Source organism: Corythoichthys intestinalis, chromosome 22, assembly GCF_030265065.1.
Source record: "Corythoichthys intestinalis isolate RoL2023-P3 chromosome 22, ASM3026506v1, whole genome shotgun sequence".
NCBI lineage: Eukaryota > Metazoa > Chordata > Actinopteri > Syngnathiformes > Syngnathidae > Corythoichthys > Corythoichthys intestinalis.
The window spans coordinates 16,218,489-16,245,681 of record NC_080416.1 but is presented as its reverse complement, the minus strand read 5'-3'; the positions used below and the strand labels follow the sequence as shown (position 1 = coordinate 16,245,681).

At 40.4% G+C, this 27,193-nt stretch overlaps 2 protein-coding genes across 5 annotated transcripts in view; one reads left to right on the top strand and one right to left on the bottom strand.

Annotated features, from left to right (window-relative positions):
- Positions 1–27: 27 nt before the first annotated feature.
- LOC130910439 (trichohyalin-like) lies at positions 28–18,178 on the bottom strand. Its single transcript, XM_057827757.1, has 6 exons — positions 18,110–18,178; positions 2,980–4,104; positions 2,683–2,894; positions 2,389–2,596; positions 732–856; positions 28–672 (listed from the first exon to the last, which is right to left on the bottom strand). Exons 2-6 carry the CDS (start codon positions 4,099–4,101, stop codon positions 639–641), a joined length of 1,701 nt encoding a protein of 566 aa, XP_057683740.1. The 5' UTR covers positions 4,102–4,104; positions 18,110–18,178; the 3' UTR covers positions 28–638.
- Positions 12,965–27,193, top strand: part of nhsl3 (NHS like 3) — a 53,071-nt gene continuing 38,842 nt past the window's right edge. For all 4 annotated transcript variants that reach the window (XM_057827751.1, XM_057827753.1, XM_057827752.1 and 1 more), the window contains exons 1-2: positions 12,965–13,070; positions 13,480–13,836. In XM_057827751.1, the coding sequence (XP_057683734.1) occupies positions 13,605–13,836 (232 nt within the window). In that variant the 5' untranslated portion in view covers positions 12,965–13,070; positions 13,480–13,604. The remainder of the gene's footprint in view (positions 13,071–13,479; positions 13,837–27,193) is intronic.

Below are 27,193 nucleotides of genomic sequence, written 5' to 3'. Positions count from 1 at the left end.
GGTTTATTTATATTATTTAATGCTAGATAATTTGTGGAAGAGCATGCAAACTCAACATATGTGGGTGCGAGCCTAGATTTGAACTCCTCATTTGTTGATGGCATTAAACATGGCCAAACTGATTTATTTTCAAAGGCCAGAAGACACATTTAAAAAGACTTAATGATGTCAACATTTATACATTATCATGTTTTTTGTTGCCAATGTTTTCATTCATAAATAAAAATTTTTGGTAAAAATGAAAAAACATGAAATAAGAACTATGCCAATTGCCAAGCTTTCTTAGCCATGTCACACAACATATAAGTGTGCCACACAGTATTTCAAGCGTGCGTAAAGTACATGTAACAATTGTGTCTTATGCAGGTATTTAGCCGGATAACCTTCCAATAAAGGGTCCTGAAAAAGTGATTGTTGAATATGAGTGGAAGAAAGTAATTAAACCAAAGCTTTAAATCAGAAAAGCATTAGCAGGGTCAACCACTCCTGTGAATTTGCAAACTACAATGATAACAAATCATTTGTTTATTGAAAAGGACATTTCTACAAGCTATCTTATCAAACGATCCAAAAACAAGTGTAAAGTGCATTCTTCTTATATATATTTAAAAAAAAAAAAACTAATCTAGAGCCATAAATCAGGTTTCCTCTCGGTGTTCCGTAGTAGCAGACCTGTTAACAAAAGTCATATTAGTGAAACACCAAAGGAAGAATGGATCAGCGTATCTCACCTATAAAGGATTATTTGTTTGGCAAGACGATCCTTCAGCTCTGCTGCCTCTTTGTTCTTTCTTCTCTGTATTGTCAACTCCATCTTCAACTCTCGGCTACTTCGCTCGAGACAACTAATGCTCTCCTAAAAAAGTGAAAAGATCCTTGGAACCAGTGTTGTCACAGATTACTTGAAAAAGTAATTTAATTACTGATTACGCCTCAATAAAAGTAATCCAGTTACTTTAGTGATTACTTTATTATCAAAGTAACAAAGTTACTTTAAAAGTAATTTATCGGTTACTTTTTACCAATTTTTCTCCCTTTACCGCCTCAACATATGAATGACAACAGATAAATGTCATTACATGTAATTGACTTTCCAATAATTGAATTTAAAAGGGAAGATCAGAATTTTTCACATAAGGCTTAATCTTCAAATTCGCGGAGGTTTAATTAGTCGAAGGAGTTGATTTCAACCATTTACTTGCGCTAGCTTAGCTGCTCCGGAGCCTTGAAACTAACAAATAACTGACAAACTGCATGGAATTTATTGAAATCAACTCCACCGACTAATTAATCCCCGCTAACTCAAAGATTAAGCCTGATGTCAAAAATTCTAAATTTAGGGTTAGGGTTAACAGCATATCAGCGCCAATGTTAAGCAATGCAAATTGACTGCACAATAATCAACAACACACGAATGAATTGCATAGTGCAATAAACACAAAGGTGGGGGCGGGCGCGGATGCGCGGGCACAACCCGGAAGTTCGCTGTACACACACGCAGTCAATTGGCCACAAAACGTGGCAGCAACTAAGCACTTTACACTCAATCGGACTCACAACACATCCCAAAGATGCTAAACGAACACGTCACCTCACGGCATAAATGTGCAACACAAATATGATGTAAACCAGGGGTGCCCAATCCCGGTCCTCGAGAGCCCCTATGCAGCTTGTTTTCCATGTCTCCCTCCTCTAACACACCTGAATCAACTAATCACGATCGTTATCAGGCTGCTGCAGAGCTTGCTGATGAGCTGGTCATTTGATTCAGGTGAAACAAGTTGGAAAACAAGCTGGATAGGGGCTCTCGAGGACCGGGATTGGGCACCCCTGATGTAAACAATGCCCGCCGACTACCCGTCGTTGCAACAGCAAAACTACGAAACGGCCACACATGTATCGGCTCCAACCTATCGCCGGAACCCTCCAGAATGAAGGAAAAATATGTTCAATCATGGACGCACACAGATCAATATTCCCTCGCACATCTCAACAGGTGGCTGCACTCGCTTGAATGTGCACCCTTGCTCAGTCCCAAAATACTGAGCGCATGTGACTCAAGACCAAAACGGGATGTAACCATGAGTGGTTACCATGGAAACGAACATGTATTAGGAACCTTTTTAACACTTTCTATTCAAAATGCTCTTCGTACATGACAACAATATTCTTCATTCTACATACATTATGTGGCAATAACAAAATAGTAACGCACAGACACTAAGGAAACTAACTTTAATCATATTACTGGTTTGGAAAATGAATGCATTAAATTACTCATTATTGCAAGAAAGTAATCAGATTACAGTAACGCATTACTAAGCCTTTGTGACAACACTGCTTGTAACGTACAATCTGTTGTACACACTCCCTCAATTCGCACTTCACCTCGTAGTGTGCAGCCTCTTCTCTCCTTTGTATGTGAACAAGTTTAACTTTTTCCTCCAAGCGAGCCCTCTGCAGCACCTGACTTTGCATCTCCTCGCGCAGGGGTCCGAGCTTGACCTTAAGCTCGCGAGTGTGCTGTTTGGCTTTCACCACAGCCCCCGTAGTAGTCTCCTTTCTCTTCTGCAGGGCCAGCAACACTGGTTCATACCTATAAGGACAAGATTAAAGGTTGAAGAGGAAGATCTAACATAATCTGTTTCATATTCAAATGGAAACGGCCACAAAATCCCGTACTTGTTTTCAAGGGTTTTCAGGCTTTCCTGCAGGTACTGCTGGATGTCCCCGCAGGAGTTCCTCTTGGACAACTCTTCCTGAGTTGTGTTGCTGGTCTGGTTGACTCTACAAATCCGAAGTTTCTCTTGGAGGTCCTGGATATGTTTCTGGTGTGCTGACCTAAGCTGTGACCCCTCCTCGGTCATTTGCAGGAACAGCCTCTGCAGATTCTCCTGAAAGATATGCACATTCAATATCTACACCAAGAAACACAAAAAGTGGAGCATCCCTAACTTTTATCGGTCGCATTAGTCTTACCTTTTCTCTCTTCTGGAAATCCATTTCATGGCGTTGCTTGTTGAGGGCCGCCTGGGTGTGTGCGCTATCCCGGGCCCTCTCAAACAGCTGCTTCTTCAGTTTGCGCATCTCATCGCGCAACACCTGCCTCTCCATTTCAGCTTTCCACACTCGTCGCTCCTCTTCAGCTCGTTCTGACTTAAGGTTGTCCACCTCCCTTTTCTTCTGCTCTTTTCGGTCGTTTTCCTCTTTTTTCAGTTCCGCCATCAACTCGCTGACTTTGCTTGAAACATGAGCCTCTGCTGCTTCTTCCTTCTGGGCTTCCTGTCTCCTCAAATCTAGCACTTCTGCCAGTAAATCCTTCCTTCTCCTCTCTAAACGCTGTAACTCCTCGATACACTCCTCCATCTGAGACTTCAGTTCCTCGAATCCATCCATGCTGAAACTCCTATCCATCTTCAAGGATTCTGTTGGAAATTTAGTGCCATTCGATTCATTTACTTCAAACGTATCTGACTCAAAGTGATGGTTGTGAACGTTTGATTCAGATAGGTCTATTGAGGGATAAGTACCACAAGAGTCTGTACTGGCTTTACAATGCTGGTTCTCTGACATCAAATCTTTGCCTTTGTCCACATGCACATAATCTTGGCTCACATCCAAATCCATGCCAGCCTCTTCCATGCAGCTCTCCAGCATGGCCAACATCCCCATCAGTTGACCCTCATATTGCACCATGGTGTTGCTCAGTTCGTTTCCCGCTGAAGTAATTGGCAAGTCTTCTTGGAACCGATGTCGAACACGGTCCTCCGTCATCTCCATCTTATTTCCAGCACAGCTCGTTGAAAAATATGGTGATATTTCTCTTTCAGCTAGTGAGCCCTCTGAATCTGACTCAAGCGGGATCACGGTGAGCTCCTCACAGTTCTTGAGTAGGTCATCCATCTCTCGCAGGTACGGCCCCATTAAAGATGTTGGACTCATCCGTGTCCTTGTAAAAGCCAGATCGGACCAGCCGCTCCCAGGATCTCCGTTCTCTTCTTGGATGAAGAGAGGTTCAAAATCAGGTGATGGATCGCCACTGTCCTCCATAGATGGGCTCTCATATTTGGAAGTGGTGTGTGCATGTACTTCAAGGTCCATCTGCTGAAGACAGGAAACAGAAATGACAAATTAATATAAGTCAAGGCCACAAATGAAAATTGTGGTTACTTCCTTCTGTCATTTTTAGCAGTTAGAATGGATTCTCTATAAGGTTTGTGTCTGGAGAGTCACTTGGCTTCAAACTTCAGTGTTTGAGTTATTTCAAAATTTTGGTGGTAGTTTCTGTAAATAGATATTTTGAAGTCTTAGCTTAATGTTGATCTCCTGTCAAACTCAAATTCAGTTGGAAAAATAAAGAAACAATAAGACCAAACAGATTGGGTCAATGGCGGTCAGGGCTACATTTCTCACCAATAAGAGCCTAATTAATTGATAGGCTAAAGTATTAATGCAAAATATACCTGTATTCACTTATACTAACTTTTCCAATGCAAATTTACAGTATAAGGTCTTAATCTGACATTTTTTCTTAAATCTAGTCGAATAATTTTCTCCATCTTGTTTTGGTGTTAAAGGCTAGTTAACAGATTAACGCGTCAGATTCTTCCACTTACTTTTAGTCAATATTACTATTTGTTCATATTAAGCTCATACATCTAAAAGTCATTCATTTTTCACCTAAATCCAGAAAAAAAATGCTTTCAAATAATTTTTTGAACAATGTCTATTATTGAATTAAGTACATTTCTGACATACAAGTTGTTTTTTTTTAAGATCAAACATATAAACGTTTAGCGTAGACATGTCCAAAGTCCGGCCCGGGGGCCAAATGCGGCCCGTGGTCAAGTTTCATCCGGCCCCCAGCCTCTGTCATAAAATCAATAACATCTGGCCCGCACACAGACTTAATAAATTGGTCAGCAGTACTGCCACCAGCATATGAAGTAGCTTACACACTAAATGCTGCTCCTCATTTACCCACTAAAAGCTAGCAGCACTCTAAGCAACATTACCCGTGTGACCCTTTACTCCCAATTTTCTAAAATGGCAACAATCAACAAAAAAAGTTGACTGCGACAGCCGACACTTCATGGATAGGTGGAAATTGGACTATTTCTTCACTAAAATACGAAACAACTTTGTCTGCCTCATTTGCAAAGAGACTGTCGCTGTTTTTGAAGAGTTCAATGTGAGGCGATATTACCAAACAAGACACGCTGACATGTATGACAAGATTACAGGGAAGATACGCAGCGAGAAATGGAAGCAACTTGAAGTTAGTTTAATTTCACAGCAGCAGTATTTCGCCAGAGCCCAAGAGTCGAAAGAGAACGCAACAAGGCTAGTTGCGAGATTGTTGAAATTATTAATTCAAAAAAATAATGACGCAAATGTGACACACGTAATGGCTTGCTAAAATTTGCTTAAATATATTGTTCTCCGTAAAGGTCGTCAGCCAAGGTCGGCCCCCCACATTGTTACCACACCAAATCTGGCCCCCTTTGCAAAAAGTTTGGACACCCCTGGTTTAGCTTAAAAAAGGTCTGTTAAGCTATTTTCAGCAAGCTATTTTTCTTATTTCAAGAAATCTAAGGAAAATTTACTTGAAGCACTGGCAGATAACTTCAGTTATTTGTAGTAGATTTACACTAAAAACAAGGGTATTTAAGTTTTTATTTATTACAGTTTTAAGGAGGTGGGTTTTTGCAGTGCATATGTATTGGTTCAGGTGATGATACATCGTTCGATTCAAACCTTTGTTTTTGAAAACTTCCAGAATAAATGTCTGGATTTTATTAGCAAATTTAAATTAAATTATTTGAACACAAATTATATTAACATACAAAAGAAATACAAGTAGAAAACATCCAGGAGGATATTTCTCTCAAAGCAGCTTCCTCCTCGAGTTTGAGAAATTCACACAGATTAATGTTATGTTAACTCTGATGCAGGTTGGACTTCCAGTAACTAAATTAGTGATGTGTTCCCCACCTACACAACATTGACGTTTTTACATTACTTACAGTGGCTGCTATTGGCGGAGAAAAAAACGCTAATATCCCTCATCTTCGACGGCATGCTGTACAGTATTTGTGTCGGGGGGGGGGGGTGTTGAAGTCATCAGCCAATAAAACGTGTGTTTGAGGGTGAAAAAATGGACTGGCAGATTCAGCAAATGAAAAGGGGTCAATTTAAGTCTGAACATAATTAAAGTTCTCTAATTCACTTAATAATGGTAGGGTCAATTCTATCCTTACAACATATGGGAAGGCAATCTAAATTACCTATGTAACGGAAGTCATTATATAATGCAAATAAGGTTGCTTAAAAGTTGGTGGGGACAAATTGAGCATCCTGAAAAGTTGGTAGTGTTACGTCCCTACTGTCCCTATGCAAACCTACGCCCTTGCTGCCAGGCCTACCAGTTCAAATAGATTGGACGTCTATCGTCCTCAAGTTACAATAATACCAATGTGAGTTCTGTCTATCATTTAGTTAAGTGGAGCATGGAGCAGGACTGGTCAAGTTAGGGTTCTTCCCTTGACAGCTGCAAAAGCCAGGCGTTTGAACACTCATTTCAAACATGCATTCTGATAAGCATGAGCCAACCCGTACAAGCAGATGGTCGTTATTTTGGATTGTCTTACCGTAATTAAAAAAAAAAAAAAAAAAAAACACACACACACAAACAGTTCTTTTTCATTGTCTTTTTAGAATATAAGTATCAGTTAACAGTTAAATCGATGTGCTCAGCTGTCTTGGTGCAGTGCAGATGAAAGCTATACAGTATGCACGATCTTTCACCCATTAGCTTTCCTTCTTCCAAACCAATTTAAAAGTAAAAGTAAGTTATGTAAAAGTTCAGAACGTCTTCCAACTACTCCATTCAAATTTAACTTCAAAGTCAAAATCAGCACCACTTACTTGTTATTGAACACACAACTTTCCTGTTCCTATAGAGGAATCCACTCGTGGATGAAATGAAAAAGCAAAATGAGAGTATCATGTGTAGGAGTGGGTAGAAAGATCCAGACTGCCCCCTCTCTGAAACTCTCTCTCCTCCTCACTCTGGGTGAGGCAGTTATGTGTGACCATGACTACCTCAAATCTGTTTAGGTGTATTAATAAACACAAGGGGCTGGGCAAGAAAGAAGAGCCACAGCAGGAGCGCCGATGCATCTTCCTGGAAACAAGTCCAGATTGATTTGAAACGATGACACTAACAGTAACATTACACACACAAAACATACCGTATTAAAATGTTTAACAGGTGATGGCAATTCACTTTTTTTTCCAGATCATAAAGGCTGAAAACTGGAAGTACAGTTGCAACTTGAGATACGGGTGATCAGACTTGTGTGCAGCAAAATGTTCATTGGGTAAAGGTGGGAGTGGGGTGCAAAACCGGTCTCATTCCTTTGCGTTCAAAGCAGTTTTGTTCGTGTTAGTGTGTAATTTTAAACAATACAATATAATATACTTATTATTGTAGACCAGTGTTGTTTTCGTCAACAATGGTGACAGTGAAAATATTTTGTCAACAAACATTTTTTTCATGAAGATGACGAGCTAAAAAACTTGTTCGGGAGACTCCAACATAACGAGACGAATGCCAGTTTTCGTCTGACGAGATGACAACGAGACGAAAAAGCGACATCGTTTTTGTCATATGTTTACAATGCGTGACATTTTCATATTGTTGCCAGATCATCCTTGCAGGTCGGAGCCTTGCTGTGGACCTTTTTTTTTTTTTTTTTTTTCCAATTTCCACCAAAGGTTTTCAATAGGGTTGAGATTGGTATTTGCAGGCCATGACATTGACTGGATGAGTCTTTCTCCATGGAATGCTTCAACAGTTTTAGCTCTGTGGCATGATGCATTGTCATCTTGGAAAATGATTTCATTATCCCCAAACATATTTTCAATTGAAGGGATAAGAAAGCTGTCTAAAATTTCAATGTAAACTCGTGCATTTATTGAAGATTTAATCACAGTGCCTTTGCCTGACATGCAGCCCCATATCATCAGGGACTGAGGTAATTTTGAGGTTTTCGTCAGGCAGTCATCTTTGTAAATCTCACTGGAACGGCACCAAAAGTTCCAGCATCATCACCTTGTCCGATGCAGATTCTTGACTCATCACTGAAAATGACCTTTCCCCCCCCACCCCCCCCCCCACCCCTGCTCAGCTGTTTGACACGGAGAATGGAAGTCTAAGTGCCCGGATAGTCTGAACAGTTTTAATGTTTCACATTGAGAGTCTGACATACTCCCTTTGTGATCATTAAACATACCTCATTTATTATGACAAAACAGCAAACAGGCAGGGGTTATGAGGGAACAGAAGAAAAGAAACACAACAGAAGAAAGAGAAGAAACACAAACAACAACAAGAAATACATTGAACGCCTAACTACACTAACTACTAATATGTTGGTGCTATCGTCAGCTAAATGTATTTCCGGTTAACACCATGTGGGGGGCCTGTTGACCAGGGAAAGAGGGGGAAGAAGGTGGGGGAGTCTATAAGCTAAGTGATAGAAAGGGGTAGAGTGTACACAAATCATCTCTGTGATTTAGAACCCAGTAATCGTGTGAATCCCTAGTGAGTGTAAGCACGTTGGCGACCGACCCTACGCCGCCCCGCCACCAATCCCGGCACCAGGACCCCCCGCCTGAGCGCGCCCAATAACATCCAGCCGCACGCGGGCCCCGCCGCGCACGCAACAGCCACGCAGACGAGCGGAGTTGCCACGCGGGCGCCGACACAGGGCCACGGCCCCCATCCAGCCAGCCCGGGAAGGGAGGGCAGTCTTGTTCTTTTCTGTTTAAGTGTCAATGATGGTTTCCTTTTAGCTTTCCTGTATAAAAATCCCATTTGCTTTAGGTGATTTTGCACAGTTCTGTCTTCTTGGTCCAGCAGCCCTGCAAGGTGTGATAACTGCACTGTTTTTAACTGCTGACTAAAAAGCAGATCTAATCTGAGGCAGGGGCCCAAGTAAGGAAAGAAAATTGACTGGGTGTGGCTCTATTTTCTACTCAAAATGGAGAGATTCCATATTTTTTTCTACAGAATGGAGTGATCCTATATTTATTTCCCTGCACTTGCTCTATAAAAGTAACATTTACTGAGCACCGCAATGTTTTTTATTCAGTTCTTTTAGTGTTTCTGAATGCCAAGGAGTTGCACTTTGAACTAATTCATCATTTTTTCAAGCTTGTTATCTGAGTTTGTTCTATATAATAAAATGACTGAGTGAGTGCTCGTCCGAGACTGGTGATTCCATACTTTTTGGGGTTGTACTAAATATTGTAGATTTTAAAATCAATGGGAATACTTTATTTCAATTCATTTTAGTAAAAGAGAACAATTATGGCTTTAAAAGGCAACAAGTCTTTAAGTCTGAGGTTCCCTTTAAATATTTAGTGACTGTTATAATTCAACCATTATATGTAACGTTTAACAGCTATTGTCAAAGATGCAGAATCTGTGTTTGTGGGTATGCATGTTGTTGATGATGTTGGCAGCGAGGCACCAGGATTCCAGCCATGCCGCCTCATTATTGAGCGATCTTTAAATAACTACTGTGTACTTGTGTGTCCACTTTCCCTTGGGAGGATCGATTTCCCCTCAACTTATGACCCCGACAATAGAGCGAGGGGGCAGGTGGAGCACTACTTCCACTCAACTGGAGCGTAATGAGGATGACTAGTTGCAGATTTAGATGAAAGAAAATAGCTACAGGGCAAATAATGTAGTGGGTACCGGTGCAACACATGTTTTCCACTCATAAACTGAAGAACTTTGACTTATGTAATGACATACCAGAAAGTAGTCTGACCCCATTTTTCATGGGTGGCCATCTAGAGCTCGCTCTGAATTATGCCCACTAGATGGAGCTAAAGGACCCTGTACAGTCCTAATCTAAAGAGTGAAACCCCAATTTGCCTACAATGATCTGTTTAAAACAACAAATTACATTTTCTACAATATTACACAATATTTGCAGGGCCTGCCATCTGGTTTCCATGAGAACAATGATGTCATGCATGTTGGCCTGTGTGTTTTGGCAAGTCTGGCCTATGCGAGAACTGAGATTTTAGTTGACATGACATGGTGTTAACGGATTAAGTGATCCAACACAATCTATTGGAATAAGGAGAGGACTGCATGACACCCAAGGAATTTTTTTTTTTTTTTTAGAAGGAGGGCGGTTTCAAAAGTGTGTGTGGGCAGAGAGGCTTCAACTATTTAAGGGGTTTTGGTTCAGAACTGAATGTCCTGCTAAAATTAAAAGAAACATATTGTTCTGCATCTGCGAACTAAACACACCTACACGTCCTCTTTCCGACTAAACAAACTGTTCAAAACATTTTTTTGGGGGTACTTAATTAGTGTTCTGTTATGCTGTTTTTATAATCTGAATGAATAGTTGAGTTACCAAGGTGTCAGTGCTTACGTCAGCACCTGGTTCAAAATGAACCCCCCGGGTGAACGGACGGAAAACAGATGGGGTGATCCTCTGCAGACAGCGAGACAAAAGAGAGAAAGACAAGCACGGGGATGGAAAGCTGCAGCCTGTTTTGGTCCCATCCCTCGGCCGCAAGCTGACCACACCCTCCCAGGAATTCCTGCCGCGAAAATATTTCATGTCATATGTTTTTAAGGGGAAAACTTCACAAAGTTTGCTCATATGAAATGCACTGATAAGGGGATGGATTCATTTAGGGCCCTGAAGAATACAAGATAGACAGATTTAAGGGCCCCCATGACGTCAGAACCACCATGCTGTAGTAGTCGTATGCTTACATGCGCCTTTAAAAGGGAGCTAAAGCCAAAAGTGTATCATTTATGTATAATATGAATTTTTATTTGACGTAAGAACGTGGATGTCTTTTGACCAAACCCGGAAAGGACCACTGTAAAAAGTAACTTGGTTAATGACATCATGGTTTGAATCCAAATTGGGCTAATTTTGCCCAACAGTTTATAATTTGAAAAAGTCATGAACTGGGTTACCCGGAAGTTAAAGCAATACTTGGTAACTTTTCTGTTTTGGTCGATTTTAGCGACGCCGGTGGACAAAAGCAGTAGTGTTTTGCCTTAAGGAAGACTACGTTTCCCATGATGACCAGCGCACACCCGCACAGTGTCATAAAATCATGATCTCCCGGTTGCCTGCAGATGGATTAAACGACATTTCTGTTTCCAGCGGCTGTGTGAATGATGAGTAGTTATAAGATAATGAATCCAGTTGTGGCTATACAATAGCATATGACAGTTAGCAACCGTGTGGCTTATTGTTGCAAAAACTCCAGCGCTGATGAGTTCGGTTGAAGAGGGGGGAGGCATCCGCGAGTGAAAGCCGGGCCAATGTTTTTTCTGTATATCCTGATATCTTTTTTTTCTTTGTGTTTTTGTCTCTTTTTGTTGGTCTGCCATCTTTACAGATTTCGCGCAAAGCGTTCGGATCGACTTCCGTCTTTATAATAAATGAGGAAAGGGGTAAGTGACGTATGCCGAAAAACAGGCAGCACACTTTTAGTTTTTTTTTTGTGTGTGTTTGGCAGGGTTCCTGCCCCCCTCCTCAAAGTTAACATTAAGTGAAAGCATAGACTTCATAATATATTGATGGGACACGGGGCGCGGGGCCGATTAACAGGGGGCCTATCTCCCTCAAAGCTGACCGAAACAGAGACAAAGAGGTTTTTATGTTGAAAATTCTTGTGAATAAATGCATAAATCTCTGAATTTTTTAATAGATATGGACATAAAACAGTCTCAATTCTTGGTAAAAAGCAAAAAAAAATGGGCAGTTAGCATTTACTGGTATTTAACGTAATTACTTCAAATGTGCTGCTAGTTTTTAAGCCACTGTGGCGCGGCCTTATCATGACAAAGAGCTTTTTACATTGAAAATTCTTCTGAATAAATGCTTAAATCTCTGATTTTTTTTTTTTTTTTAGATATGAACGTAAAACAGTCTCGATTCTTGGTCAAAAGCAAAAAAACTGGGCAGTTAGCATTTATTTTACGTAGATATTGCAAATTATGACGCCACTGCCATAGCGGTTAATTTCTCCCATTGATTTTTTTCACGTTTCAGAATGCATGCATGGTACGAAAAATATAAAAATTACTTTGAATCCTCGATCATATTACTCCAATCCTTCAGACAATCCTTCCTGTTTGTATGCGGTACAGCTTTCATACTTTTTCAACCTAAATCCGGCGTTGGATTGCTGCATGTGTTTGAGAATAACTGCGACTGGCTTCGACCGACTGAAGCGGAGTGTGGGACAGCCCCCTATTTGAAGGCGTGGCGCATTGTCTGGGGAATGTGTCCCGTCAATATCATTATGAAGTCTACTGTGAAAGTGATACAGACCCCCTCAAGATATACGGTAAAAGATTTGTTCAACTACTTGTCAGTCGACATATTATCACAAATGTTAGGAAAATATTTGATAAAGGTTTAAGGCCCAACTAAAAATTTTTTATAGGGGTTCAAATCCTCAAGTTTTTTTCTGAAATGGTAAATGTTAGTCCAATTCTGGCCACATCTGTGACTGACAGTTTGCTTTTCAGGACCTCTTGGTCCACATGCAAACCAGATGAGCAAACCCCAACTCTTACAACCCCTAACACCCGCCCAGCTGCATGAAATGACGCTCACTTGTCTCCACTCCCACCCCCAGATGTTGTGGGGGTGTGTGTACACTAACTGCTTAGTGACAGGATCAACACTGGGCCTCCTTCCATCACTGGACCGCTCCGTGGTTATATTTCACTAGATTTGTGAAGCCTGGCGTGAATTCTCATGATTCCTGAGAAATGGCACTGAAAGAAAGACGCAATCTAAAATTATAAAACGTGGTCAAAAGTGGCTAAAAGTGGCCAGGATTGCAAGGGGAGGCTGGATTGGTGTAGATCACAGCTCTGTGAGAGGTGGGAGGAGGACAAGGGGGAGGGAGGGACTGGCTGTTCAGACAGCATGATGGAACTTCAGCTTCACACACACACTCAACAAGGCTGAAACACAAGCGCAAAAAGTGGACCTGTGCAAGTAAGTTTGATCATCTCCTTGCATGTCTTTTTAATTAAACTCCTGTCTCTACATGTGCTTTCTATTTGTATGCACGTATTGAACATCTAGGGAACATGTGACGCAATAGTTCTTCATGGGGCTTCTCCTTCAAATAAACAAAAATGGGAGACTTCATGGGGGGTTAAACTTACTCACAGTAACTTGTACATTGCCAGCAAAAAGTTTTATGATGGCAGCAAGGATGGGGAAAATGAGAGTTTTGAAGAGAGAACAATTTGGAAGTCAACCAGAATCACAAATTGCACATTACAGTGTAGAATCTGGGATGCACATTTGGTTTATTCAAGTCATCTAATTCTTTCTCAACGCTGTCATTTTTTCCCCCTCTTTCCGCTGTTTCATCCTACTGATCACATTGTTGTCCCAGGTGGTGACGAAGCAGGAAGCAGAGCAAAGTCCAAGCTGGACAAGTGTGTCCGACCTCCAAAAAACATTCGGATATTACATTGACTCGCCCAGGTTGTGAGGAGGCCACAGGGCCCAACCTCCATAATGTCCCGGAGGAGGTCAACTGGTGACCTGGTTCCCTGGGACGTCACTGAGATCGTCGGCCGTGAGGTGAAAGCTCAACGTAGCCACAGGAAGCCCGGAAGCTCCCTGGGACAGGCCATCAGCTGGCTGAGAAGCAGCCAGAAGAAGAAGAAGAAAGCAAAGAAGAGCGTCGATAACGGAGGGAGACAGCAGGCTGTGGCTGACGTACTTCAGAACCATGATGCTGCAAAAGGTGACACACTTTTTTGATTTGGAATGCACAGTTACAGAGAATAACAAAATACTTCTCACTAACTACCACAACACGTATTCTGCTCAAACACGGGGTGCCTAAATATGTCCAGTTTTGGGCGTTTTCGCATTTCAGTTTCTCAGAATTGATGTAACAAGCTAATACTTTATCTTAATGTTCTACTTAAAAGCTATGCTGATCACAAATTAAATGCAACATCACCATCTACAGAGATGTTTTTGTTATTACAGTGATTTACAGGTTTTAATTTCACAGACAAGCAGATCAATATAAAACATACAGTGGTATGAAAAAGTATCTGAACCTTTTGGAATTTCTGCATAAAATCACCATCAAATGTGATCTGATATTTGTCAGAATCACACAGATGAAAAAAACAGTGTCGGCTTTAACTAAAACCACCCACACATTAATAGGTTTTCATATTTTAATGAGGATAGTATGCATACAATGCCAGAAGGGGGAAAAATAAGTAAGTGAACAACCACATTTAATATGCTGTGTGCCCCCCCCCCCCCCCCCCCTCCTTTGGTGGCAATAGCTTCAACCAGATGCTTCCTGTAGCTGCAGATCAGTCTGGCACATCGATCAGGGCTAATCTTGGCTTATTCTTCTCTATAAAACTGCTGTGGAAATGAGATTCCTGGGATGTCTGGCATGAATCAATGTCTTTAGGACATGCCACAGCATCTCAATGGGGTTAAAGTCTGGACTTTGACTTGGCCACTCCAGAATGTGTATTTTCTTCTTGTAAAACCATTCTGAAGTTTATTTACTTCTGTGTTTTGGATCATTGTCTTGTTGCAGCATCCATCCTCTTTTTAGCGTCAACTGTCTGACGGCCTCAGGTTTTTCTGCAAAACATCCCGATAAACTTTTGAATTCATTCCATTAATGATTGCTGTTGTCCAGGTGCCGGGGTAGCAAAACATCCCCAAATCATGATGCTCCCTCCACCATGCTTCACGGTGGGGATGAGGTGTTGATATTGGTGAGCTGTTCCATTTGTCCTCCACACATGACGTGTGTTACTCCCGAACAATTCAACCTTGGTTTCATCAGTCCACAAAATATTTCGCCAAAACTTCTGTAGAGTGTCCAAGTGCCTTTTTGCGAACATTGAATGAGCAACAATTCTTTTTTTTAGACAGCAGTGGTTTCCTCTGTGGAATCCTCCCATGAACACCGTTCTTGGCCATAGTTTTACATATAGTTGATGTGTGCACAGAGATATTGGACTGTGTGAGGGATTTCTGTAAGTCTTGAACAGACATGCTAGGACTTTTTTTTTAGTATTCTGCGCTGAACTCTTGGCATCATCTTTGGTGGACGGCCACTCCTTGGGAGAGAAGCAACAGTGCCAAACTCTCTCCATTTGTAGACAACTGATCTGACTGTCTAATGATGAACATCCAGACTTTAAGAGATGGTTTTGTACCCTTTCCCCGCTTTATACAAATACAATCCTTGATCGCAGGTGTTCAGACATTTCTTTTGATCGAGCCAAGATGCACATCAGACAATGCTTCTCATCAAGACAATTCTTACCAGGTGTGTGTTTTATAGTGGGCAGGGCAGCTTTAAACCACTCATCAGTGGTTGGGCACACACCTGTCTTAAATTGTTTGGTAAAAATTGGTTTCAATTGCTCTTTAAGTCTCCTTAGGCAGAGGGTTCACTTATTTATTTTTTTCCCCTTTTGTCATTGTTCACATGCTATCCTCATTAAAATACGAAAACCTATAAATGTTTGGGTGGTTTTACTTAAAGCAGACACTGTTTTTTCATCTGTTTGATTTTGACAAAGAACAGATCACATTTGATGGTGATTTTATGCAAAAATGTGAGAAATTCCAAAAGGTTCAAATACTTTTTCATACCACTGTACTTGACCAATGTATTCATCAACGCATTTGCCCTGACAAATGGGTTTCTAGCCAACAAAAACACAGCAAAATCTCTTCCGGTATTTCGGTAAATATATGTCACTGTTCCTATATCGCCATTTGACCTCATGCCCACAGTGTGCCTGCATGTAGACGGACTCTGAGCTCTAAATCCCCCCTTTTTCTCCCCGTTTGCTGATGCGTTCGCTTGTTTGGCAGTTCGGAGATTACGGGCGCCGTCGTCCTTTCCTGTTTTTGTTCCACCGAAAAGCCGACCCACTCTCTTGTGCCATTCGCTCTCTGCGTATGTGCTAGCGACGGGAGCAACTAACCGCTGGGAACTTTTAAAATTCTCATTGTGACAAAATTGGGGGTTTCGCAATGTGTATGGGTGGTCATCAACAGCGACTACTTTGGGAGAGGATGGCAATCTTTAGGATGTGGTTTGTGTGGGAACCATCTTTGGCTTTCAAAAAACACATGACATTTTCATTTTAATACCCAAGTAGGCCGAAGTTCAACATTGAGCAAGATGCTTGCTAGGCTTTCAATTACATTAAAATAATGTAGCTCAAATATATGTAGCTTCATGGAGAGATATATGTTTAATCAATGGTGGAATGTAACGAAGTAATAGTACTTCGTTACTGTACTTAAGTACATTTTTGTGTATCTGTATTTTACTTGAGTACAAATATGAAGTGGTACTTTTTACTTTTACTTCATTACATTTTACAGCAGGTACTTTTTACTCCACTACTTTTCAAATTATCGCGTGCGTTACACGTTACTTTTGTTTCTTTTACTGTCTTGTGAATTGATTGTTTAATTTTCATGCCTCTGGTGCAATTGATAAGTCCTGTGCATTTACTATACAGTAAATAAGCACTAGAGGCAGCAACATGAGTAAAAGCAAGATTAGGCAGGTGGACAAGAGATTGACCTATAAAAAAAAACACCGTACTCTTGTACAGTAGGTGGTTGTATGCACCTCATAGTTGCTTGTAATCTGCCATTAAGATATATATTTTTTTAGCTTGTTAAGCTTCAGTTTATAGTATAGTGCAATTTTATTGCTTGTTTTTTCCATTCTGCACAGTTTAAAATAAAAATGAGCAGTCAATTAATTTTCTGGTTCTTTCTTTGAATATTGACTCAGATGTCTATGTATGTATGTATGTATATATGTATGTATATACTGTATGTACTGTATGTATGTTCGTATGTATGTATGATATATACATATATTACATTTTTGCATCGGGAGTAAATTTTAAAACAAGTACTTTTGTACTTGAGTAATATTTTACTTAGATACTTATAATTTTCCTTACGTAATTTTTTGCACCTGTGTCAGTATATTTACTTAAGTAAAAAAAAAGTGAGAACCTTATCCACCACTGTTTTTAATTCATAAAATAATAGGAAAAAAAACTTAAAATTTACCGGGTTTTAATTAATTTTTCACATTATTTCTTAATGTTAAAAAAAAGTTATTTTAGACACAATGAATTCTGGATTCATCGACACTCATTAAGTAATAGAGTAAGTAAAATCTTATAAATTTCTTGTATTAAATTTTGATAACCCCTTAAAATAAGGATATTAAACCTGTTTTTACTTTCTTTAAATAATAGCGATAGACTGTTCTAGCCCCTTTCAAGGGATCCACAGATAGAAAGACTTGTAGTTCTTAAAAGATAAACGTTTTTATGAGTGAAAATAATTTGATATTAAAACCCCTCTTGATGTTTTAGTTTTTGTACAATTTTAAAAATTAGTTTAACTAGTAGGTCGCCATTGCTGTTGACGTCGCAGGGCGGTGAGGTCATTAGGTTACGCTGCCGGCCTTCCAGAGTATGACTCTAGCGACATAAACATGTCATCTGTTCAACCCTTTCAATCTGAACCCGAGAGGAACATTAATGAGCATGACAGCACTGTCGATATTTCACAAAACGAGTAGCAAAAGCAAAATGAAGAGGAAAGACGGGATGAGATGAGACGAGACGAGAGTATGAAGAAAACCAGTGTTCTGCCAAAATGTGCCACACTGGCGAAACGTACTACAAAAGATGAATTTGACACACAAAGTACTACTGTGCGCTTTCAGCTTGTTTTGTTTAAATGCATTAGGACGAAACACACTAAAGATGCCTTGAGAAAATATTTAAACGTAGTAATATCAAATAAGAGTGGTTTAAATACACTACGTGACTAATATGGTCAACAGATCAACAATCTGCTTTAAAGCTACCACAAGAAAACACAATGCTTAAAAGTATGAGAGGGAAACATGCAAAAAGTATTTTCAGGCAATGAAAAGGTAATAAAAGACTCAATAAAAACAAATAGTAAGAACTCACAGCTTTTAACCGATGTGCGCATGTGTTGAACGCCTCGCCGTGTAGAAGGAATTGCAGAACACCAGTAGTGTTCGTCTAGTGCAGGGGTTCCCAAACTATTCCACATCGGGCCGCTGTGGGTGCTGGATTTCTTTCCAACAAAACAGGTCGACACATATACCAATCTGGTGTTTTACAAGTGTAATCAGTTGATTGTAGTCAGGTGCTGCTTGTTTTAGCAGAAACCTCATTGGTTAAACGGTCTGTGCTCGATCGGTATGAACAAAAACCAGGACCCACAGGGGGTCCTTGAGGACCGGTTTGAGAACCAGTGGTCTAGTGACAGTGACCAACTACGTCATCACCCTGAGTGTCCATTGTGCGCATAAACATGGCGCTCTCCTTAAGTAAAAAAATGAACTAAATATTATATATGATATAATATTATATATTACCGTATATCCTGCTAAATTCCCGTGTAAGATGAGACTGGATTTACTCGTGTCATGGCTTTCAGACATAGGGAGATGTACCGGGATTTTATAACCCGGACATTTCGTCATTTTTGGTTGGTTTTGCAACAAAATAAACATGCCGCGTCCCAGGTAAATCCCGGACATTATACAAAGCCGCAACCGGGTTAATGTCAGTGCCATATCCGTGTCAGTCGTCCCGGGAAATTGCTTTCAGACATAAGGGCTACCCGTTCAAATCCTGGGATTTAACTGGAGTTCAGCGTATGTCTGAAAGGGGCAAATGCCAAGTGTGAAAAGCTTAAGCCACATATTCTTTCCTGCAAATGTAAACATTTTATCAATTTTGATCATGGAAGAAATACAAAAAAACACAAAACATGCTATTGTAAGTACAGAAATTGGTGAAGAGGTTAAGGGTGAAAGGTTAAAAACACCACTGAGCACTGCATTGTTGTTGTGTCACATCCTTCGCCTTTATCACAAACGCCTTAGAAAGAACCTACTTGTGTGCGTGGGTGTGTTTGCGGCTAAGACGCACGCAGCTAAAACATGTCTTTGTGTTGTGTCATTCCACTGCCTCAATGTTGTCATCCTGGCACCGTTCGCTCGGATCCATGACGATCCAAAGCTCTGCACGGATTCCCACTTGTGTGAAAAAGCAGCACACTCTTTGAGTTGAATTCCTGGCTGTTTAGTGAGAGACGGCGTGTGTGTGCCGCAGCAGGCAGGCACGCAGCTTGCTTGCTGGATGATGGCTGGAGTTATGTGATGGGGACGAGAGATTAGAGTGCATCACAAAGGCCCTTTCAAAACTTTGGGAGAGCTCTTGAGAACAAGCTTTCGGTGCCCCTTTTTTGAATTAGTGCATACAGTTTTTCATGAAAATGTTCCCTGCTTTATTTGATTTGTTTGCAAGTTGGTATCTACTTGTTTCGTGTGCATATTCCTGCCATGTGTTTATATTCTATGCTTGTATTCTGCGCGTATTCAAACACATGCGGCATATGGCGGAAAACACTCAGGTGACTTGAAGTTCCGCTCTGAGACACCCAATTTGTCCAAATTTCAAAATTGTCCGATTTGCACGTATGATACATTATTGGAAAGCTTAAAATCTCAATTTTTTGGGGGAAGAAAAATTTTGGACAGGAGGGCATTTGAAAAAGACAAATATTTTTTAAACAGCTAACCCTAACTGGAGGTGAGAGCAGAATTAAAGATGCCACGATTTTAACGAGATATTATCGCGTACTTAGCTTGTTTCGATCCAAAAACTGGATTTTTTCGGGATTTTATGGGTGAAACATGGTAATATAACAAGGGTCGCGATGCAGACATCAAGGAGTAATCGAGATTTTCATTTTCATATATTTACCCTTTTAAATGTTTTTTTTCCCCAATTTTTCTTTGTTTGGATCGATTATTTATTATCTAAAATATTGGGAAACATGAAACAGTAACGTAAAAAAATCAATTAAGTGACAGTAATGAGGTAGATATCCGTGACTTTTTTACAGACGCCAATTTTTTCATTGTGACATAATTTGTTTAAAACTTTAAAATATGCAAGTAAATACCGTATTGGCCCGAATATAAGACAGTGTTTTTTGCATTGAAATAAGACTGAAAAGTGGGGGTCGTCTTGTATTCGCGGTCTAGACATTATACCCATTGACGACGCGAGATGGCGCCAGATATCAATGAAGCGATGTTCTGTCATGAAAGATTTCAGCTACTCTCAAGATTAACCAGTTTGCATTATTTTATTGCAATGTTTTTCCTTATTCAGACTACTTTCAAGACTACAGTTGCAGTTAGACTTCACTTTGATGGTTAATGCAGTTATTGCAATTTTGTTGTTTTATCACAATAGATTGGTTTATTTACATTTCAAAAACCAGAAGCCATTCATTTACGAATGTGAATGCACTTTAGTTTACATATTTAAATGTTCAGATATTAAAATTTGAATGATGCGAAATAACATGCTTTTTCTCTCATATATATTGTTATAATCATTTGTTTCAGATGTACTGTAATTACTTTCTGTATAAAAATTAATTTGGTGTTCAAAAAGTCTTTTTTCAAACTTGAGGAGGTCGTCTTATAATCAGGGCCGTCTTAGGCTACGTTCATACTACAGGTCTTAATGCACGAATCTGATTTTTTCGTGTTTTTCCGACTCGAGTGAGGCATTAACTTGACGGTCTGAACGTGACAAGTCGCATAGAACTGGACCATTTCAAATCCGATCTGGGTCACTTTCGTATGTGGTTCAAATCCGATCTGGGCCACATTTTTCCAGACTGTCGCGGCGGTCTGTACTGTCCATTCTCCGGAATCGGAATTCATGCACTAATTACGTCAGCAAACAGCAAGAGGCACGAAGGACGGCAGCGATGCAGGCATTAGCGCCTAGCTTGAACTCTGCTTTTAAGCACGAAGCGGGATTGAGCACGGTCACAAAAAAATAAAATGAAGAAAAGGATAACCCTGTCAATTTTACATTTTAATCCTGTGCGCCGAATGAGCAATATTTCATTATTGAACACATTGCCGAGTCGGGGCAAACTGACGCACCCACGTCATTTCACGCACACACGTCAAGGCTTATGTGTGTGCGTGTATGCGTTCTATCAGTCCATATAAACTTTGAAAATAAAACTAAACGTGGATAATAAATGTCTGTTATTTGTATCCTCTTTTTAACAAGAAAAATATGATAATCCCTGGAATGACAGCCAACATGTGTGGTCATTTGTTTTGATGCTTCTGCGCATGCGGGTCGTCTTGCTCAGCGTGTGTCGGACTGCAAATTAGTGCGATTGCGTAATACTTGAATGGTCTCAATGGACAAAGTCAGTCTGAACGGGCACGCCAAAAAAACGGATATGACAAAAAAATCGGATTCGTGCATTAACACCTGTAGTATGAACGTAGCCTTATATTCGGGCCAATAAGGTAATTTTTCAAGTTTTAAAAAAAAAAACAAATATTAGACATCAATTCATGATTCTAAGCTAAAAATGACAGACATTTTGAATAATACATATAATTACCTTCTTTTTATGGATGGGTTGAAACAAAAGCGGTTGCGCGATGTCTGTAAACAGAGGTTTTCAGGGTAAAACGAACAAATTAAAAATAGATCAGGGACTTAATGCGCCATGAATCTGCTATGGCAGCATATAGACATATTGTTCTATCAGACACAACAGTTCTTTTGGCTTAAAATACAGCAGTTTATTTTATAGAGGGGTGCGAGAGCAAAAACTGCTTTTTCAGCCTTGTCTGTGTTTTCCACCATATACATTTGCACAGACAGGGTGTATCGCTGTGGTGTGTCAGTGGCGTGATGCTGGGCTTTAGGCGGTGCCTGAATAGCGCAAACTCATTACATCACCTGCACACACACAAACACACACACACACAAGCGCAGATCATCTTTGTTGCCTGTCTGAACAGTGAGGTCATTTTTGCAACAAGTGTTTCAGTTCCTGATTTGCGTATTTTTATTATGTCACAAGAAAAAGTCTTGTCTATCTGTATGCCTTAAAATGAGGTAAAAATATTTTGAAAGAAATCTGATGAAAGTTTGAGAAAAAGAAACATCAACTTGCATGGAAAATGTTACTTTTTAAAAATATCCACGGTCTCTCAGACAGGAAATAACTAGCCATTAACTGAACTTGCTCATTCGTCGTGTGCCATTTCACAATGTGAGATTATAGACCTGCCAAAAATAATGGAGGAGCCAAGCGTCTCATTATGAAAGCGTGAAAACAACCGTTGGCTTCTTTTTCCTACTGCCTTAACACACTTTGACAAGATGCTGAGCAGTTAACTCATTCGCTGCCATTGACTGCTATAGGCGTCCACTCCGTTTCAATGGAGCGTATTGGAAAGGGAGGCTTGTTAAACTTTAATGCAAAACCCACACAATAGCCTTTGTAAACACTATTCACACACACACTTTGATGGAGGAGGTAATTTTACCTGGGAAAGCAGATACCTTCAGTCCTCATCCATCACGCCATTGAGGTAAACGTCTCCCGGGCGACGGCTCCGTGAGGCGCTTGTTGCCATGGCAGCAATACAGTCTGCCAACAATGCCATAAACCTTATCTTCATGCAGTGGTCGGGTCGTTTATTTACTTAACTGCAAAAAGGACGAGTCATTTATTATGCTTTTTATAAACTGTCTGCCACTGACTTCAATATTATGTATTTATGTCACATGTTTTGCCTACATTGATATTTAAATAAAATGGGCAAAACACAAAAGAATGTGTAAAATGTCCTTTAGTATCTTGCGATATTATTTTTAAATTTGTTGGGGGTGAAAACTACAGAAAATGTCCACCTTTAGTCAAAGATTGAATGTAAAAAAAAAAATGCAATTTTAGTCGATTTAAAGGGTGCACATTTGAGACATCGGCGCCTGAGGAGTTAGTTGGATCCTATTCAAAATTGGTGAGACTGTTTATGAGACATTTAAAGTAAAAAAAAAATCAAAATGGTGAGTTTTCAGTCACGAGCCTGACCTGGAGGGGTGCTAAAGTCGGCCTATTTTTTTGCCAACACGGAAATTCAGTAAATGACTAATAACTCTCTGATCGAAGTTTTTGTGTTTTTTGTATCTGGCATGTATGAGAGGTATCCCAGCCTGAACACAATTGCTTTAAAATATTTTCCATTAGGCCTGGCGCTCCCTGCTTGGAACCGGAAACGCCCTTGTTTTTTACTAGACGGTCTCCTCCTCTGAGGGAAAAAAAATAATAACATTAAACTTGCATCAGGGGAGCCTTAAGACATGTGTTTAGGTGCCTGATGAAAAATATTGAGGTTTCGTTGAAGCAGCGGGATCCAAAAAATGACTGTCGCCATTTTTTCTCACCATAAATTTTGAACAGCTATGGCAGATATACAACATATCTGCGCCAAACTTCCCGTGCTTGATGAGAGTCGTACCCTGAAAGGTTTTTTAGGGGTCTTTTTAATCAACCCACCAGCGCCAACTAGTGGCAACAGAAATTCACTCATTTTACTTATACATGTCCAATTCCTTTCAGGTTGGTCGGTGTATAATTACAAGACCTTTTGTAATACTACATTTTAAGGCCCATGTCCACATGTCTGTTTGTTGCCATGACTACCTTTTGTTCGCCTTTCAAACGAAGTAGATTTCTTCAGGGACTTAGGCTGCTTATCGAGCCACAAAATTTGGCACACTTTGTCAAATTGGCCCAATTAGAAGATTCATTTTGGTTTTGAATAAGGGCGTGGCCGCACAGCTCAGTAGCACTTTCTTTTTTGCGGGACCCTCTTCAATAGGGTTTTTTTTCACCAAGGTGTGTGAATGTATTTTTCATCTCAGGATATACAAAAACATCTCCGTCAGACATGCCCACAACACAAAAGAGGTTCCACACAAAAAAAGAGGCGAGTTTCGAGCACGTTAGGTTCTCATGAGATGATGAAAGGGGGACGATCTGCCATAACCCTGAGCTGCTTGCCGTCCAAGTTGCGCCAAACTGCGAGGGCCCGTTCAGTCCTGCTTGCAGGCCTAGTTTATTATGCCCTCTAGAAACTGCCCGCCACTGATTTCAATATAATGTATTTATGTCACATGTTTCGCCTACATTGATATTGAAATAAAATGGGCAAGAAACTAAAAGGTGTGTAAAATGTCCTTTAATTATTGCGATATTTTTAGTAATTAAGACATCTGGGAGCAGTTTAAATTTGTTTGGGGTGGGGGAATACAGAAAATGTCTGCCTTTAGTCAAAGATTCAAATCAGTAGCTGCTAATGAAAAGCCTGTTCAGATCACGGCCATTCAGAACATGGAAAGCTAATTTTAGAAGCATTCATTTTTCTTTATATAGTTTAGCACTCATGCAAACGAAGTCGCAATTGTGTTAAACAGGCTTGTATTAGTGGGACTTTAAAGGATGGTAGCAGCAAATGGGTCGTTTTGCAGAACATGGGGTGCGTTTGATGCGGCGGCGAGCCAGCTGGAAGACATCACAAGAGAGTGGGAGGCACTGATCATATGCTGAGTGGATACTGTATATCTAAAGTCTGCCTGTGTTTGTATATGCGTCACGTAAGCAGCTAAAGTGGCCATTTTGAATGAATATTGTTGAGAAATTGGAAGTCTGTATTCCCAGATATTCAACAAGTTGAAAAACTATTGATTTAACATGAAATGGAATAAATAACAGCTGATGCACTCTCGATATATACCGAAATTTTGCAACTATAAGGCTCACCTGACTGTAAGCCGCCACCCACCAAATTTGACACGAAAACGGCATTTGTTCATAGAGCCGCGACGGACTATAAGCCACAGCTGTCCTCACTGTATTATGGGATATTTACACCAGCAGATATTAACCGGTAACATTTTATTTGACAGCAGCTTTATAAGACTGTCATAAGACCAAATGAACCACCATTCATTGCTTTAAGAAGCTTAATTTGGCCATCACTGCTCCCTTGGGGCAGACAGTCAACCTCTGCTGCCACCTGCTGTCAACACTGTTGTTGTCCAACATGCCTCCTAGCATGCATTGCAGCGCTACAGATGTAAATAACAATCAAAATTCATGTTCTGTGCTAATTATTTCTTCAGTTACTGTTCCAGTCAGGGCCGGCCCAGGCCATTTGGGGGCCCTAAGCAAAATAATGCAAAGGGGCCCACATTTTTGGCCCACCATTTCGTCACAGTGTACTGTGAAACCCATACATACGTCCATATTTTGTATGTTAATCAGACTTTGTTGCACTGCAGCTTCAAACTTCTCACCCCAAATGATTGTCAGTACTTACATTACATAGCGCCAAAACTTTTTCTAAAAGAGGAAAGAAAGAAGTTAAGAACTTTTATTTTTTTTAAGCTTGTAATCAAGTATCAAAACTCACAAAAGTCAAATAAAGCAAACTGTAGTAAATAAAATAGAATATAAATTGAACAATTGCCAGATTGGGGGCCCCCTAGTGGTCAGGGGCCCTAAGCAGCTGCATAGTCTGCGTATAGGCTGGGTCGGCCCTGGTTCCAGTTGTTTCATTAATTGCTAGTTGTGGTATTTGGTAACACTTTATTTGACAGTGGCACTATAAGACTGTCGTTAGACAAACATAATTACGACATGACACAGTAATGAGCATTAATGAATGCTTATAACACGTCATTTAGTGTTATGTGGAAAATTCTTTCACTTTTGAATGGATATAAAAGATCTGAGCTGGACATAAATGGAGTTAGCTACATAATTTGCCAGATGACACTTAATGACATCTGTCTTAAGCGTTCAGTAATGCCCATGATAGTGTCATGTCTTAATAATGACGGTCTTATGATGCCGCTGTGAAATAAAATGTTAAAACAAGTAATCTGCACTGGACTATAAGGAAAAATTTAAATTTAAAATGAAGGAAAAAAGTAGCGGCTTATAGTCCGATAATTATGGCACACATTAAATCATTGCCTGCCATTGACGACAATAGACATCCAGTTCCTTTAAACTGGGCGGACTGGCTGTGCATACTCATTCGTCCGTCTTCGTCCAAATGAATTGGCCGTCTAGTGCTGCCAATATGTCTACTACAGTATACAACATATGACATTGTATATTGTGACTACATTCAAGAGGATATCAAACATCTTTTCATTGACAAAAAGTACTACTTGCAATGAGACTATCTTGCCACAAGATGGAAGTGCCTTGCAGCTTGGCTTGACTTTAGAAGCCAGATTGAGTAACACACTTGTAGATGTATTGTAGCAATCACGTTCAAGGTCATTTAAGTTCATTCACAATGATTATTCTTTTCATGACTTTGCAGCAGATGTCATTAACCTGTCAGGTTGTGCACTTTAACGGCCGAGCATCCAATCAAAACGTTGATGGCGTGGTCACCTTGGCGACCGCTCTGAGGACGCGTGCCATTAATGTGCATGCAGAATGTGCTGGGCTTTGATCTCAATATATCTGGGACACACATACACACTCAAAGCTTCTAGTGCTGAATGTGATGTGTGTTTGGGGTGTGGTTGCGCTCCATGTCTCTTTCGCTCGATGCCTGTCATTGCTGATTACTTCAAGCACACAAGCAAGGGAAAAGCTGGAGTGATGTCATCTCACTCCTGTCACTCCTTAAGGGGGTAAACATCCAAAAAGCAGAAATTGAGACTCCATCTCTGAAGACTCCGAGCCTCAAGCAATAAACAGGGTGGAGGGGCTTATAAATTCTTCACTGAGAAGCAGAGCAGCTCCCCCCCAATACACACCACCCCTTCTCCTCACTCTGTAAATCTTCTTTTTTATGGGAGGATTTTTTATCTTATGTTGGAGGGTGAGACACGAACGGGGTGACCATGATTTGCATTGCGCCTCTCCATTTTGTTCGCCAGTGAGGAATCTTGCGATTCTATGGAAGCGACCTAATACGTATTCGGCGGCCTCGTTCTGCAGAGCTGTTATTGATCGGTGGTCAAAACGACCGCGCTGGTCTTGACATCATCAGACAAGCTTGTTAGAAGGAGATGGGAGGAACATGAGAAGTTACTTCTGGAATTTCCATCTATGTATCAATTGGTCTGTAATAGCACTTCTCATACTTT